The 14,403-nt window shown below is 39.1% G+C and overlaps 1 protein-coding gene across 1 annotated transcript in view; it reads right to left on the reverse strand.

Moving 5' to 3' along the window:
* Positions 1-14,403, reverse strand: part of LOC136885424 (aminopeptidase Q) — a 256,957-nt gene that overhangs the window by 92,187 nt on the left and 150,367 nt on the right. The window contains exon 13 of the mRNA XM_067157954.2: positions 10,639-10,928. Coding sequence (XP_067014055.2) covers positions 10,639-10,928 — 290 coding nt within the window. The remainder of the gene's footprint in view (positions 1-10,638; positions 10,929-14,403) is intronic.

A 14,403-nucleotide genomic window follows, 5' to 3' on the forward strand; every position in this document is an offset into this window, starting at 1 on the left:
TACATGTCAGTACAGGCTGTTTTTGACGTAACATTTATTGAACGGTGAATACCTACACTCGTTCCTTATCACTATTTGAATCAGAGTCGACCATTTCAGTGATCTTCATGATTTTATGCCAAAATATTATTATATTGCTCACTTTGGTTTCACTAATAATATGAATTATGAGTCAAAATACACTCATGGAAATAATCCTAATATTATGAGTAACTTTTATTAATCATGTTGTCTATGAAACAATTTACTAATATTATTAGGAACATCTACTAATAATTTTGACTCATAAACTAATAACTAATATTATTAGCTAATAATTTTATGAAACATAATACTAATATTATTAGTAAATATAAATGGTCGACTCTGATTCAAATATAAGGAACGAGTGTAGGTATTCACCGTTCAATAAATGTTACGTCAAACATGTGAATACCGGTACAATGGGAGATTTAGGTTAGATTACATAACTTTTGAGTATTTGCGTGATAGGATTTGTAGGTAATAGAACGTTCCACAGCAAGGAATGAAGCAAATAGCAGCTTCGCATTGCACTCCACCGGTTGGTAGTGATACACAGTATCATTGTGTTCCTTTAGTGCAGTTCTGTTTGGACACTCCAAGTAACTTTTAAAATCTTGGCTTATTATATCACCAGTAAACCAAGATGATGCTGGTGATGATTATTGTTTTAAGAGGAAGTAGGCTACAACTACGCAACCATCATCTATAACAACACTAATCAGATAGAAAAATGGAAAAGATCCGTCATTTTGAAAAATGAAGGTATCGGCTAAAGAAAGAGAAGGGCCAAGAAGGGCGTGAAAATGAAAGACTCTCTCGGCCTCGCAACCTAATACTGTGAGGGTCGGAAAAGAACAAGAGTTGAACAAGGGAGGTCAGAAGGGTAGATGAAAATGAGCCTGCCAGAAGTAAGTTGAAGCAATGGCAGGACTCATCTCAGTGCCCCATGTTCGCCAACACACGCTCCCAAGTTGAGAGCCCTGGGACCCCTCTTAGCTGCCTCTTACGACAGCAGGGGATACAGTGGCTGTTATTATACCGCTCCCACCAACAGGGGTGGTAAACAAAGATTTTGCTAGTCCATCTCAGAGATTTTTAAGAGCACATGAAATTAAAAAGTAAAAGGAACAAGGAGGGTTATATTGTGCAAAAGGCTGTGATTAGTTGACGCTTTAACTCAATCACTTTCCGTAAAGAAATTTTCTTCTCTCACATTATTTTCACTTCTCTAATCCATTTTCATATGTATTGAAGTCATAACAACGAAAATATCAAGTGAGCCTTTTGAACATGTGGATTAAAAGTCGGTTGTATTCAAGCATTAGCCTACTGCGAGGAACAAACCCAAACCAAGAACATATGCAACAGACCGATTCTAACCTCCATTTGTATCAGCTGACTAATGAACTAATATTATTAGTGAAGATATTTTATTATAGTCATGTGTAAATCTTTATGAAACAGAATTTGGTTAACTAATAATTATTTTTATGAGTTCTAATATTATTAGCTAATATTATTAGTTAGTTTTATGAAACAGGGCCCAGGAAGGGATAAACACATGGTGCGGCAGGATCGGGTATATTTGTTATGGTCTGTGGAGAGGAGCTTGATGCGATCACGTAAATAGGCTGGTTGAGAAGTTTTAAGAATATTATGCAAAAAGCAAAGAGTATAAAGTGTGCGTCATTCTTGCAGGCAAAGCCACCCGAGTCGTGTGTAACACGGTGTGACATGGTCAGCATGACAAAGTCCACCGATAAATCTTATACAAGCATTCTGAGCACACTGTAATTTCCTTTCCCAGTCTATTCCCAGGTTGTTGTAAACTACATCACAATAATCAAAATGAGGTAATGCAAGTGATTCAACAAGAAATTTCTTTAGTTTAAAAGAGAAAGTGAATTTAAAATTGCTGAGACAGTGCAGCATTCCATATATTTTTCTACACACAGATATAGTTTGGGCAGACCAGGACAGATGTTCGCCAAATATTATACCAAGATTTCTTACATTTTGGCTACAGTGTATGGGAGTACCACTTATGGACAACTGTGGTAACGCTGTTCGATTGAGTCTGCAAAATAATTTAGGGTAACCAATAATTATTGCCAGGGATTTTGATGGGTTTAATTTGAATCTGTGATTTTTGGCCCATATATCTATTATCATCAAGTCTTCATTCAGGCAAAGTGTTTCTGAGGGTAGGTTTTCAGGTTTGTTGTGTATATATATCTGTAAGTCATCTGCGTATAAATGGTATTTACAGTGTTTTAATCCGGAAGCTATATCATTTATATACGACGAGAAAAATAGAGGGCCCAGTACAGATTCTTGCTGTATTCCTATATCAACCATACGCCAATTTGAATATTCATTGTTGTTAATAAGTACACACTGCCGGCGACCAGTGAGATAGGAACTGATCCACTGGAGTGCACTAGCGGAGAAATTTAAACTGTTTAATATAGAAATATGTACAGAATGTCAATGTCAACAGTGTCAAAAGCTTTACTAAAGTCCAATAACAATTGAACTGTCAGTTGTTTGTTGTCCATAGCTTGCCTTATGTCATCAGTCACATGTGTTAATGCAATGCAAGTGCCGTGTCTCGGTCTAAAGCCAGATTGGTGGATATCGAGGAGATTGTGTTGAGTAAGATAGTTGGTGATCTGCTTGTGAACTATGAATTCTAAATCTTTTGACAATATGCATAAGATACTAATCAGCCGACAGTCACCGACGTCCTTTGCCAGTCTATGGCCATTTTCCATATTTCCGGATAAGTCCCCTGTTGCAGTGAATAATTAAATATATTCACCAATGGATAAATGATGTGGTGGAGAATTTTCATGAACATTTCATGGCCTATATTATCTATGCCCCTAGGTTTGATCTTGATGCGTTTTATTGAGTACCGAGCTGGATAGCTGCAGTCACTTAATTGCGGCCAGTATCCAGTATTCGGGAGATAGTAGGTTCGAACCCCACTGTCGGCAGCCCTGAAAATGGTTTTCCGTGGTTTCCCATTTTCACACCAGGCAAATGCTGGGGCTGTACCTTAATTAAGGCCATGGCCGCTTCCTTCCCACTCCTAGCCCTTCCCTGTCCCATCGTCGCCGTAAGACCTATCTGTGTCGGTGCGATCTAAAGCTGCTAGCAAAAGTTTTATTGACTCAATCACGTCCTGCGGTGTGACGTGACTGAAGGAAAATTCATCTCTGTGTGGAGATGGCATATTATCACATGTATGAATTGTTTTCTCTTTCACGACTGGATTAATTCCCATTGGCAAGATGAATGGTCATTTAATTCATCTACGTTAACATTTAGTTCTTCATTAGATTTCTGGTTACTGATGCCAAAATATTTCATAGATTTTCACATCATCACAGGGCGTACATCAGGTCTAATCAAGTTATGGGTGTAACGTAGTCTAGCACTTCGAATTTTAGAGGTTGTTTTATTATGCAGTGTTTTATAAGTCTAGTGGTTCACTTCCATTGGGTAGTGTTTATATCTAAGAGGAATATCTCGTTTAGCCATTAAGTGGTGAATTTCATTATCTATCCACGGTTTAGGAGCTCTGGAAACTTTTCCTGTATGCAATGGGGATAGAGTTGCATTACTAGGCTATTAAATGTTGAAACCATTCCCTCTACATTATTGGCGTGATTTATCTCCATCCACGGTACGGAAAGAGCATCTTCTTCTAATTTGTCTGCGTCAATTCGTCTGAGGTCCCTGAATGATAATATTTTCGTCCTTGGTTTCAGGCTTTGTAATTAGTAGGACAGGTAGACTATGTCATATCCAGATAGTTCTGAAGCTGATGTTTGTCCATGTTGCAGAACTTTCGCTGAATTGTTTGTTATTATTAGATCGAGAAGATTGTGACTGCAATTAGTGTGGTGGGTTGGTCCGAGGGGTGAAATTGTCATGTTACATGCTTCGAAAATATTGCAAAACTGTGGAGTTGAAGCTGCGGTACTGTCTAACAAATTTGTGTTAAGTCTCCCATTATAATGACGTGTTCATAGTCTGGCAGATTTAGTATTTCAGTCTCAAGGTCAGTCAAATACCCTACTTTCGGAGGCTTGTAAACCATTCCTAGCAAGAATTTTGCTTTAAACAGTGTTGTCTCTACAAACGAAAACTCTGCTTTACATTTATACTGTGACGGTGAATGGCAATTACTTGGGGGTCATGTCATGTCCAGACAGCAGATAGCAGCTACACACCGCACCGCCTTTACCCTCGTGGTCATTTCGTAGAAGAATGTACTCATCCATGTCAACAGCTGAGCTAGGGCGTTAGCTGTTCAACCACGTTTCAGATATAAGAATTGCATGGAACTGGCAGGAAGAAAGCAGGTCATGCATTTCATCTATGAGTGTTTGGGAGAGCAAAGACTGACTGCACATTACAATGACAAACATTAAGAGCTCTTGAAAATTGTTTCACGGTTTTCTTCAAGATAGTAGTGGCTGAATGAGGACCTGGGTTTGCTCTAGCAGCTATGTGTGTGAAGGGAACGGTTAATGGAACAGGGGGTAAGGGGATAGAATTAAAGGAATGCGCTTAAGCCTGCTGTCAATAGAAGCATGACCTTGTTGAGTTAAAAGGTATGCCAACTTCGGAACAGAAAATTAAAACTAAAACAGAACTAACAAGAGGACTATGGTTAAATGTAGTTCAAGCAATACTGATTACTGTAGAAATAAAAGACAATGCGAAGCTAATAACAATAACAGAACACACTACAGACAAATTATACAAGGTAAATCACTCAAATGAGTCTAATTTTAAATTAGAGGGTTCTAACTAGTGATGTTATACTTGGAAAACAGATACCTGATATAGTAAAAGATGTGATGGGAAGTGTGCTATGGAAGATAGGATGAATGGGAGTGAGGGAGAGGAAGGGGAGAGAGAGAGAGAGAGGAGAAAGAAAAAGAGAAAGTTTACTGTAGTGTATTCCTACTATGAAAGCAAGGGAAGACAATATTTTCATACTCACGTTAAAAGCGAATGTAGTTCTGTATTGATGTAGTGATGTTTGCAGATAACAATCTAGAAATATCACACATGCGGTTGATATGATGCCTTGTACCATCCGCCAACTTAATTATGATATCCCCGTGATCAGTCCAAGTGTTCCTCAGCCCATGAACAGTTATGGCTGCCTTCAGAATTGCTAGACGTGTTCCTGTCTAGTCTTCCCGTATTGTGGTAGGTGTTCCTTTTATTTGGAGATTCCATGAGAAAACCTCTTGCCTGAAGTGGAAGGACGTGAAATTCACAATTATGGGCCAAGGTTTCCCAGGCACCTTTGGTCCTACTCTGTGGCTCCTGTCAATGTCAGTTTTGATTACCTTGGCCTCCAGTTTATTGCAGAGGCTCACAACAATGTCGTCTGTGTCCTCACCCTCACTTTCAGCAATACCAAACAGACATAAACTTGACCTCCTTTGGTTCTGTTCCAGGGAGTTGCACTTCGCCTCAACTTTTTCTTTGAAATATTTTATTTCTCATTCGCGGCACTCAAGTTTGTTGTTTAGTTCATGCACCGATTCGGCACTGAACTGGAGACTATGCTCAAGTTCTTTTACCACAATTTCCGTCACCTGTCTTGCCACTGCACTTACAATACTGTCCATGAAGCATTCGGAGAACACGGCCTCATCCAGTGCCTTTCTCACCGCCTGTTTGATTTCGTTGGCACCACTGCTGGATTGCTAGCTTTATTAGGATGACAACCCATTTTAAATCTATATATATAAAATTGGATGTAGGTATATTTGATGTTAATAGACTCAAAAACTACTGGACCGATTTCGCTGAAATTTTCACAATTTTTTCTTATTACATCTGAAAGGGATTATGAAGTGGTTTGAATGAAATTGGTAAGGTAGTTTTATTATTATGAGTAATTTTAGGTAATTTTATTAAATTGCAAAGCCGCACCAAGATTGGGTCGACTTAATGGACAGATTGTCGCTAGGCGACAGCAGCTTACGCTATACCATGATAGTCCGCTAAATGAAATGGCTTATGGTTTCTGGTGCCGGGAGTGCCAGAGGACATGTTCGGCTCTCCACGTGCAGGTCTTGTATTATATAAAAAACAAAATTGATTTAAAAATGGTCTCAACTTGAACCCTGGCGCAGGTTCCACATATCTGCACTTTTCCATACCACACACTGCTTCTGTTCACCTACAAAATTTGCTTCAACAGAGAGCCGATTTACTTGCGTGCTTCCATGAGCAGAGAGAGTCAGGGTCTTATGGTGACAATGGGATAGGCCAGTAGTGGAAAGGAAGCGACCATGGCTTTAAAGAGGACTTTCAGACTGCAGTTCTCAGCAGTTTTGATAACCAGCTACTAAAAATCCCAATCCACCAGGACTGGTCAGTTTAGTTTGCAAGTATGTCCACATTTCTAGGTAATAGTGATACCACCTCCTTGACAGCCTGATTTGTCAAATTGTATCCCTCTATTCACATGTGACTAAAAAGCTATACAAAAAGCTATCATCATCACACAACCCGGCTAGAGTCACTTTTTCTTCTCAAACTACTGATGACATCCTTCCATCTTGTTTAGAAATTTAAGTCTTTTTTTCCAGGATAATTCTCAAGATTACAACACCACTACCACCTCATTCCACTTAGCATTAAAAGTTGCAGTGAATCGAAACAAGGGCTCATTAAATAATGTCACAGCACAACATCCAGTGTTCTACCAGTGACTGAGACAATTGTTCATCATCATTTCCTCCTATCCAAATGCAGCTGTGTCAGCTTAAATAAGATTCCTCTCCATTTTTTTCACTCTCATCAATCACTGTGTTCTGATCTAGGTTCAGTTGTTTTATTTTGGTCCATCGATTATAATTGGTAATTTCCTCAGCCTTTACTTCCCCAAATCTATGATTAAATTATGTTTTTTTCTCATTCTTTCTTTGCTCATTCATTTAATATATCCACACCATTTCAGTTTTTTCTTCCATTATATCTCCCAACTAAATCCTCAATATTTCTCTCTCTCTATCTCTCCATCTACTTTGTAACAAGCAGCACTTCTCATAAATTACATTCTGCTGTCTTATTTGGCACTCTAGATTTCAGCTTCATTTTTTGTAAGAGGTATGTAATATATATTGAACTTTATTTCTTTAGTCTTTATGGGTATATCTTTGCTTCATTTAAGACTCCATATTATAAGTCCATAACTCTGCAAAAAAATGGTTTGTTGATAAACTTAACCATGATACGTTAATATGGTAGTTTGATCCGTACTGACTTGTCTGAATCTATTACAGAACTATTTAAAATAGTTTTACTTGAGTCCACCTTGTCAATACACGTTATTGTTTTATTCTTTGAACAGACCACTGATGAAGGGAATGGATGACTTCCACAAAAAATGTATGGTAAAATAAATAGTTTTCTTTCATTATAAGGTGTATTGACAAGGCGGACTCAAGTAAAACAATTTGAAATAGTTCTGTAATAGAAAAATTGGTTTGTTGATGCCACCTGGATTTGAGCTTCTTCGTAAAACCTGGTCTACTCTTAATAGGATACGATTGGGCCATGGTAACTGTGCAGATTTCCACTACAAACAGAAAATAATTTCTAAACCTAACTGTGATTGTGGTGGCCCTAAGCAGACCATCCAACATATCACTGAGTGTCCAAAAAGGAAATACAGTGGTGACATCATTAATTTTGCTCATACGTTTCCAGAGACAATTAGTTACCGTACATAAACAACCTGAACATAAACATAGAGTTTGCTTTCCAAAATCATGTACGAATGAATTGCATCTGTAAAGCCATATGGCTAAATAAATAAAAGCAGTAGACCTTCCCAATATTTTGTACTATGGATATCAATATAGGTTGTACCTACATTTATCAATGTCATTACCATATCCTTCTCATATACTTGACTATATTTTGAATCATAATAAAAATAGACTCAACTATTGATTTTCCATCTCTGAAACCAAACTGGTCTTCTTGAAGCTACACCTTAATCTTTTCCCTAATTCTTCCCATGATTTTGTCACTATCGGATGTAACTGGCAAACCTCTTACGATGATTTATTTTGTATAGTGTAAAGTATGACTCAAAAGTGGTTGCACATAGTGTTATCCTCTATGGTTTATCCATTATCACACCAAGGGAGTTCACTTTTGATTTTGAAAAAGTGAACTTTTAGTATTAGTGCAGTTACTCATTCATTTGCTGCTGCTTATCATCGTCATCATCATCATCATCATCATCACTATCCATTCTCCCTTCCAGATTCTCTCTGGATAGGACAGTGTACTAATACCCTCTGCTTCATTCTGTCCTTCCACCGTCTCTTGTATAACACACTGTCAATATTGATGCCCCTGCCCTTAATGCATTTTCTCACTGTAACTTTCCACCAGGTTCTGAGCCTGTCTCTAGCCTTCTTCCCTGTCACCATTTCCTTGTATGCCTGCTCAGATAATCTTTCTTCCTGTATATGTATCATGTGCACAAACCACTTTGCTTCTCTGAATCTGTGCTACCCTCCAATCTCCTGATAGCAACTCTCTGTCTTGTCACTTCACTAAATACTCAGCCTTGTCTGATTTCTCCTGTGATGCTCCTCAGGAACCTCATTTCAGTTGTTTGGATCCTACTCTAGCTTTCCCCTGTCAAGTACAGGCTGCTGAAATATATATCAGTATCTGTGCCAAATATGTCTTGTAGAGAACCTCCTCGCATTTCATAAGCACATCTTTGTTCGATACAACTTATCTCACAATCCAGTAGAACTTTGTGGCTGCTCAATAGTTCAAGTTAAAAGGCTACTTTAATCAGTGTTAACTCTGATGATGATCACTTTGTGAAAGTAATGCCCATCTCCTATGGACACCTTCCCATTCAAAGACAGATGTTTTTCTCACCACTCAAAGGTTCACTTTCCATCTGTTTACATTTTCCAAAAGCAGCTAATATTTTGTGAATGTAAACTATTGTGGATGCTGTGTGGTTCTCTCAGATGCTAGTCAGGGAATTTTACCCGGATCTGAGGACTGGATCAAGGTCTACTCAGCCTATGTGATTACAATTGAGGAGCCATCTGATGGTAAGATGGTGGCCCCGGGCTAGAAAGCCAAGAATAATGGCCGAGAGGATTCATCGTGTCGACCACATGACACCTTGTAATCTGCACCAGTCGCTCGGAGACTTTCGGGGCTGTTGCACCATGGGGTTTGGTTTCGGAGGATTATGGAGCATTTCTGAAGATTTCAACCGGTGGGTGAGGTATTATTACAGATGGCAGATTTTTGCAAAAATGTTAAATGCAAAATGAGGCCAAGTGCTGTAAAACTAAGTGTTTGAAGAATTAAATTTATAATTGTGTTTTTAATGCACAATAAACTACAATAATGTGTACACAATACAAACTGTATCAGTCTGAGCAAAATTAAATTTTATGAGACATTCTCATGTATAAGAAGAAACTATCCATGATGACTGTGTGTACTGTCTCTATTATACTTCAACCTGGTCACCTGCCAAAAGCATGGATGAAGAAAGATATTTCAAGGAGTGCAATTTAATTGTCACAGGCAGGCAAAAGAGACTAAAAGAAAGCGCTGTTTATTAAACTTTCAGAGAGTACTTCAAATGACATTAAGTTCACATATTATTGTGGCAAATTCAGTCACTGTGTCCGCCATGCCAATGTACAAGCAGCGCAAGCTAGCAAATTACAACCGCACGCTCGTCAAGAAGGAAGGCCCACCCTCTCCCTACTCCTGTCACCACGTGGAGGAGAGCCGCTTGTGGATTGGACAGCCGCCCCCGTCGCTGGTATCTGGATCATCCTGCTCACGTATTGGAGGCCTCGTGCATTATGGAAGAATCTGGACGGTGCGCAGAGAGTATTCGCCTTTGGGGAAACTCTGGATGTGTGTCCCTTCTGGAAGCATCCAGATGGCGTGGGCCCAGGTATTTAAGTCAGGCGCGTCCTATGGAGTGGAGTTAGTGAGAGTTAGTTGCTGTAGTTAAGCTGGTATGAGTTAGCGAAGAGTGCAGTCAGTGAGAGCCTGGGCTGAGGTGTCAGTCTGATAGAGTATCTGTCCGTTGGAGCCAAGGACTCGTTCCTGTTTCCCTGACGTTGTGTGTGTGAGTCCCTTGGGGCCGGCTACTGTAGAAGAACCTTGGGAGTTCTGGAGCAGCGCGAAATGTTAATGTTAATGTTCACACTTTCACATCAGTTTCATATGTTCATTTATTTATTTTCTTGAATTTAAACTGGAAAATCTAAAAATCCAGCAGTTGATACGTTGATATTTTAACATCCAATTCTCCATTTGAAAACATTGCTTCCATCATAAAACATTACAAAATGCTAAATTCTAACAGTAATGATGATAGAAAATGGTAAAACAAAAGTCTTTAAAATGTCAATTGTTAATTAGGAACTGATATGACAAATACGATTTGAGAAACAAAATAGAGTTAGGAACCTTATCTTCAATGGCGGATCAGTTACCTGTAACAGTGTGTACTATACTACAATCTAATGAACTAAAAAATATCATGCAGTTTCAACTTACCATGAATTTATCAAATACTGGTGTATCATGCAGTACACGGGTTATCTTTTGAGTAATTTCAGCCAAGATATACCAAGGATTAAAGTTCCTTTCATATTTCATAAAGAGTGTCACATTCAGAGCTGTAGAGAAGTCTAACTCCCCTGCAATAGCTAGCACTGTAGCATCATATAGTAGTTTGGAACGTGCTATTTCAGGAATTGGGGTCAAACTTTTGTCAGTAGCTGATTTTAATAAATATTCACTCAATAGATTCCAGTTCTTTTGGTCATAGTTCACCCAGTACAGGCCTGTAAAATAATTGATATTACAGAATTACTAAATTCTCAAATTTCTCAAATCACACAGTTTCTCATAACTTTTTCTCCTGCGTTAACCCTCAACAGAAGAATAAGATTGGTTAGTTATGTAAATGTACTCATATTTATTTTTGTGCAAAAGTATGGTATATTGTAATCTGCTCTTAAGGCTAAAATGTTGCTACAGTAATCTCAAACTAAACTAAATTACTTAACCTGATGACATAACTGCTGGAAATGCATAATTTGTAGGTGTGCTACTCTTATTAATTTTCATTCCCAGAAAGTAAATGCCTCAATAGAGGACTAGTTTCATCAAAAGGGTGCTGAAGAAGAAGTGGGTTTTTCTTAATAATTCTTTGTTCTGTCTGTTACCAGACTCAACAAATCCCATTGTAATCATCTGAGTGTGTGGCTAGGTGAAATATGACTTCTCATTCTGTCACAGGTGTAGAATATATTGGAACTGGAAAGAGTTTGTAGGATATTTTATTTGTAAATCTTGTGTTTTAGTAATATCTTCTGTATGATCTGGAGTGTAGAGATAAAATATTTTACAGTAGAAGTCCGCTATAGCGACTGCACATAACGAGAACCCCGCTATAACGATAAATTTTGTCCCTCCCTTCTAAATTCCTACATTAAACTGTGTATTATCCTTCGATTATAGCGAGAACCCTATCACTGACGCATCCGTTATTACGAGCGATTATGCGCGCTCGATTTTTTCCGTTGCCGATATTTATGCACCCAGTCATTATCCTGCATGCGATCGATCATCTTCGGTACCGTATCGTTTTCTCGCTATGTCCACCTGCAAGCTTCGAAGGCAATGTCGGAGTCGATTAGTAATAATAATAATAATAATAATAATAATAATAATAATAATCGTATGGCCTCAGCTACCGTGTGCAGACATTGCAATTTGATGCCATCTGGCTGTCTGCTCGTCAATTTCGACGTTCCGTTTTACTCTAGGCCCACTAGATGGCAGAGTAAACCGGATCTCTCTTGGGCGTCTGTGGCTGAGATTTTAATGAATTTTGTTGGGTAAAAACGAAATGTGTCACCAGAGATCTTTTACATGTCGACATCGTACGACATGGAGTGTCGAATGGACTTTTTTCCGCCCTTCAAAAATCCGACTACCTCTGCCGGGTTTGAACCCGTTATCTTGGGATCCAGAGGCCGACACTCTACCACTGATCCACAGAGGCAGGTGGAGTCGATTAGTAATACCCATCGACTGCTCTTCCGCGAGGAAAATGAAAGGGGAGAACATATTTTCATAATAAATGCGTAAATAACGTGTCCGATAGCCGTTGTTAACTCGTTAAAGATAAACGCTGAATAAACGATCGCTTTTAATGCTAAATACCGCAATTAAGTAAGAATGAGATAGGCCTACACCTCAAGATATGGCAGAGTGCGTCATTGATTACAAGGTTCGTTTATATTTTCTCGCGTCCGTTAAATTACGGAAAGGCTATTAGGCCTATCATGTAAAGTTATAGAGAGAAGGATATAATTTCTCTACTTCCGCTTGAAGTATGATTTCATCATACATACTGCACCCTACGGGTTAAGGTGAACTACAGTTATTTCTCCAGCTAGTCAGATTTCGTCTCAGGGTATCCATATTTTAAGAAAAATGTTTAATTTTTCTATAAGTTCAATTTTACGTAAGTTCAGAGAAAGATACTAGTTCCAAATGCAGTTCTGAAATTCGTATGTCATCACCAAATCGCAAAGTCCGCAAATACAAATTTCGATCAACGACTTCCAACGCAAATCCGCTCAGAAAATATCTTACATGCTAAATATGACTATAATCTAATACTACGAATAACAACTCACTGACCGAGCTCGATAGCTGCAGTCGCTTAAGTGCGGCCAGTATCCAGTATTCGGGAGATAGTAGGTTCGAACCCCACTGTCGGCAGCCCTGAAAATGGTTTTCCGTGGTTTCCCATTTTCACACCAGGCAAATGCTGGGGCTGTACCTTAATTAAGGCCACGGTCGCTTCCTTCCCACTCCTAACCCATTCCTGTCCCATCGTCGCCGTAAGACCTATCTGTGTCGGTGCAAAGCCTACTAGATACTAGAAGGCCTGGACAGAAAGCCAATTTCTTGCATTAAAAGCGGGTTAACAGTTTTCCTCTTTTCCACCGCTAGGTTCGCGTTTATGTTCTATTGTTTGGCGTGAATTCTATGATGATGTGTGTTACTGCAACATGTTTTATAAGAAGAAATAATATATTAAACTTTATTTTATACGGTAAGGCCTTATCTAACGTGAAATATGAAGAGTTTTGTCGTTTTTAATTTATTTGGTCTCACGATTTGCAATATATGGATGGTTGCTGAGATGCATTTACAGTAACATTTGTTTAGTTATGTGCTTCCAAATTATCGTCAAGGTGGTGGTGGTGATTATTGTTTTAAGAGGAAGTAGAACTAGGCAACCATCCTCTATATAACACTAATCAGAGAGAAAAACTGGAAGGGGTCAGACACTTCGAAAAATGAAAGTATCGGCCAAAGGAAGACAAGGGCCACGAAGGGCGTGAAAATAAAAGACTCCCTAGCCCTCGGAAACCTAATAGCGTAGGGGTTGGCAAAGAACTAGAGTTGACCAAGGAAGGTCGGATAGGATATATGAAAGTCAGGAGCCTGGCACAAGTAAGTGGAAGAAATGCCAGGACTCAGTTAAGGGCCCCATGGTTGCCAACACACGTTCAAAATTTCAGAGCCCCTGGGGCCAATTACCGTTAAGTTTCTCTTTCCATTCTGTAGGTTAAGATGGTTTATTGCCGGGGTTGAGTGAGTCAGACGGTTGAGGCGCTGGCCTTCCGACCCCAACTTGGCAGGTTCGATCCTGGCTCAATCCGGTGGTATTTGAAGGTGCTCAAATACGTCAGCCTCCTGCCGGTAGATTTACTGGCACGTAAAAAGAACTCCTGCGGGACAAAATTCCGGCACCTCGGCGTCTCCGAAAACCGAAAAAGTAGTTAGTGGGACGTAAAGCCAATAACATTATTTATTATTAACATTATTATGATGGTTAATTTTGCGTGCCTAACTGCACATCTGACACAGCGAAGAAATATACACAAATATAAATTTTCATCTTTTTTCTAAAGATCCGAGTTTACGGGAGAAATGGAGGCCTGCTATTTCTGGCCAGGGCAGCAGAAAAGTATCTCTTCCGGCTCCTAATGATAACTCCAGAACATGTAGCTTGCACTTTGTCGAATCAGATTACGGTGTAAGTACTGTGAGGGGAATTCTGCCTCCCCGACAAAGTGCCATTGCAAATTCATCTTATTAAAAATGTATTAATATTTACAACGCGGGCGTTAGGATATCTCGGAAAATGTAAACTTGTCCGAAAGCTGAAATTCCTTACCGCTCCAAAGTTTAAAAAGACGTTTCAGTGCCGCGACTGTGATCAAGCACACATCA

The sequence above is a fragment of the Anabrus simplex genome, chromosome 1, assembly GCF_040414725.1.
Source record: "Anabrus simplex isolate iqAnaSimp1 chromosome 1, ASM4041472v1, whole genome shotgun sequence".
NCBI lineage: Eukaryota > Metazoa > Arthropoda > Insecta > Orthoptera > Tettigoniidae > Anabrus > Anabrus simplex.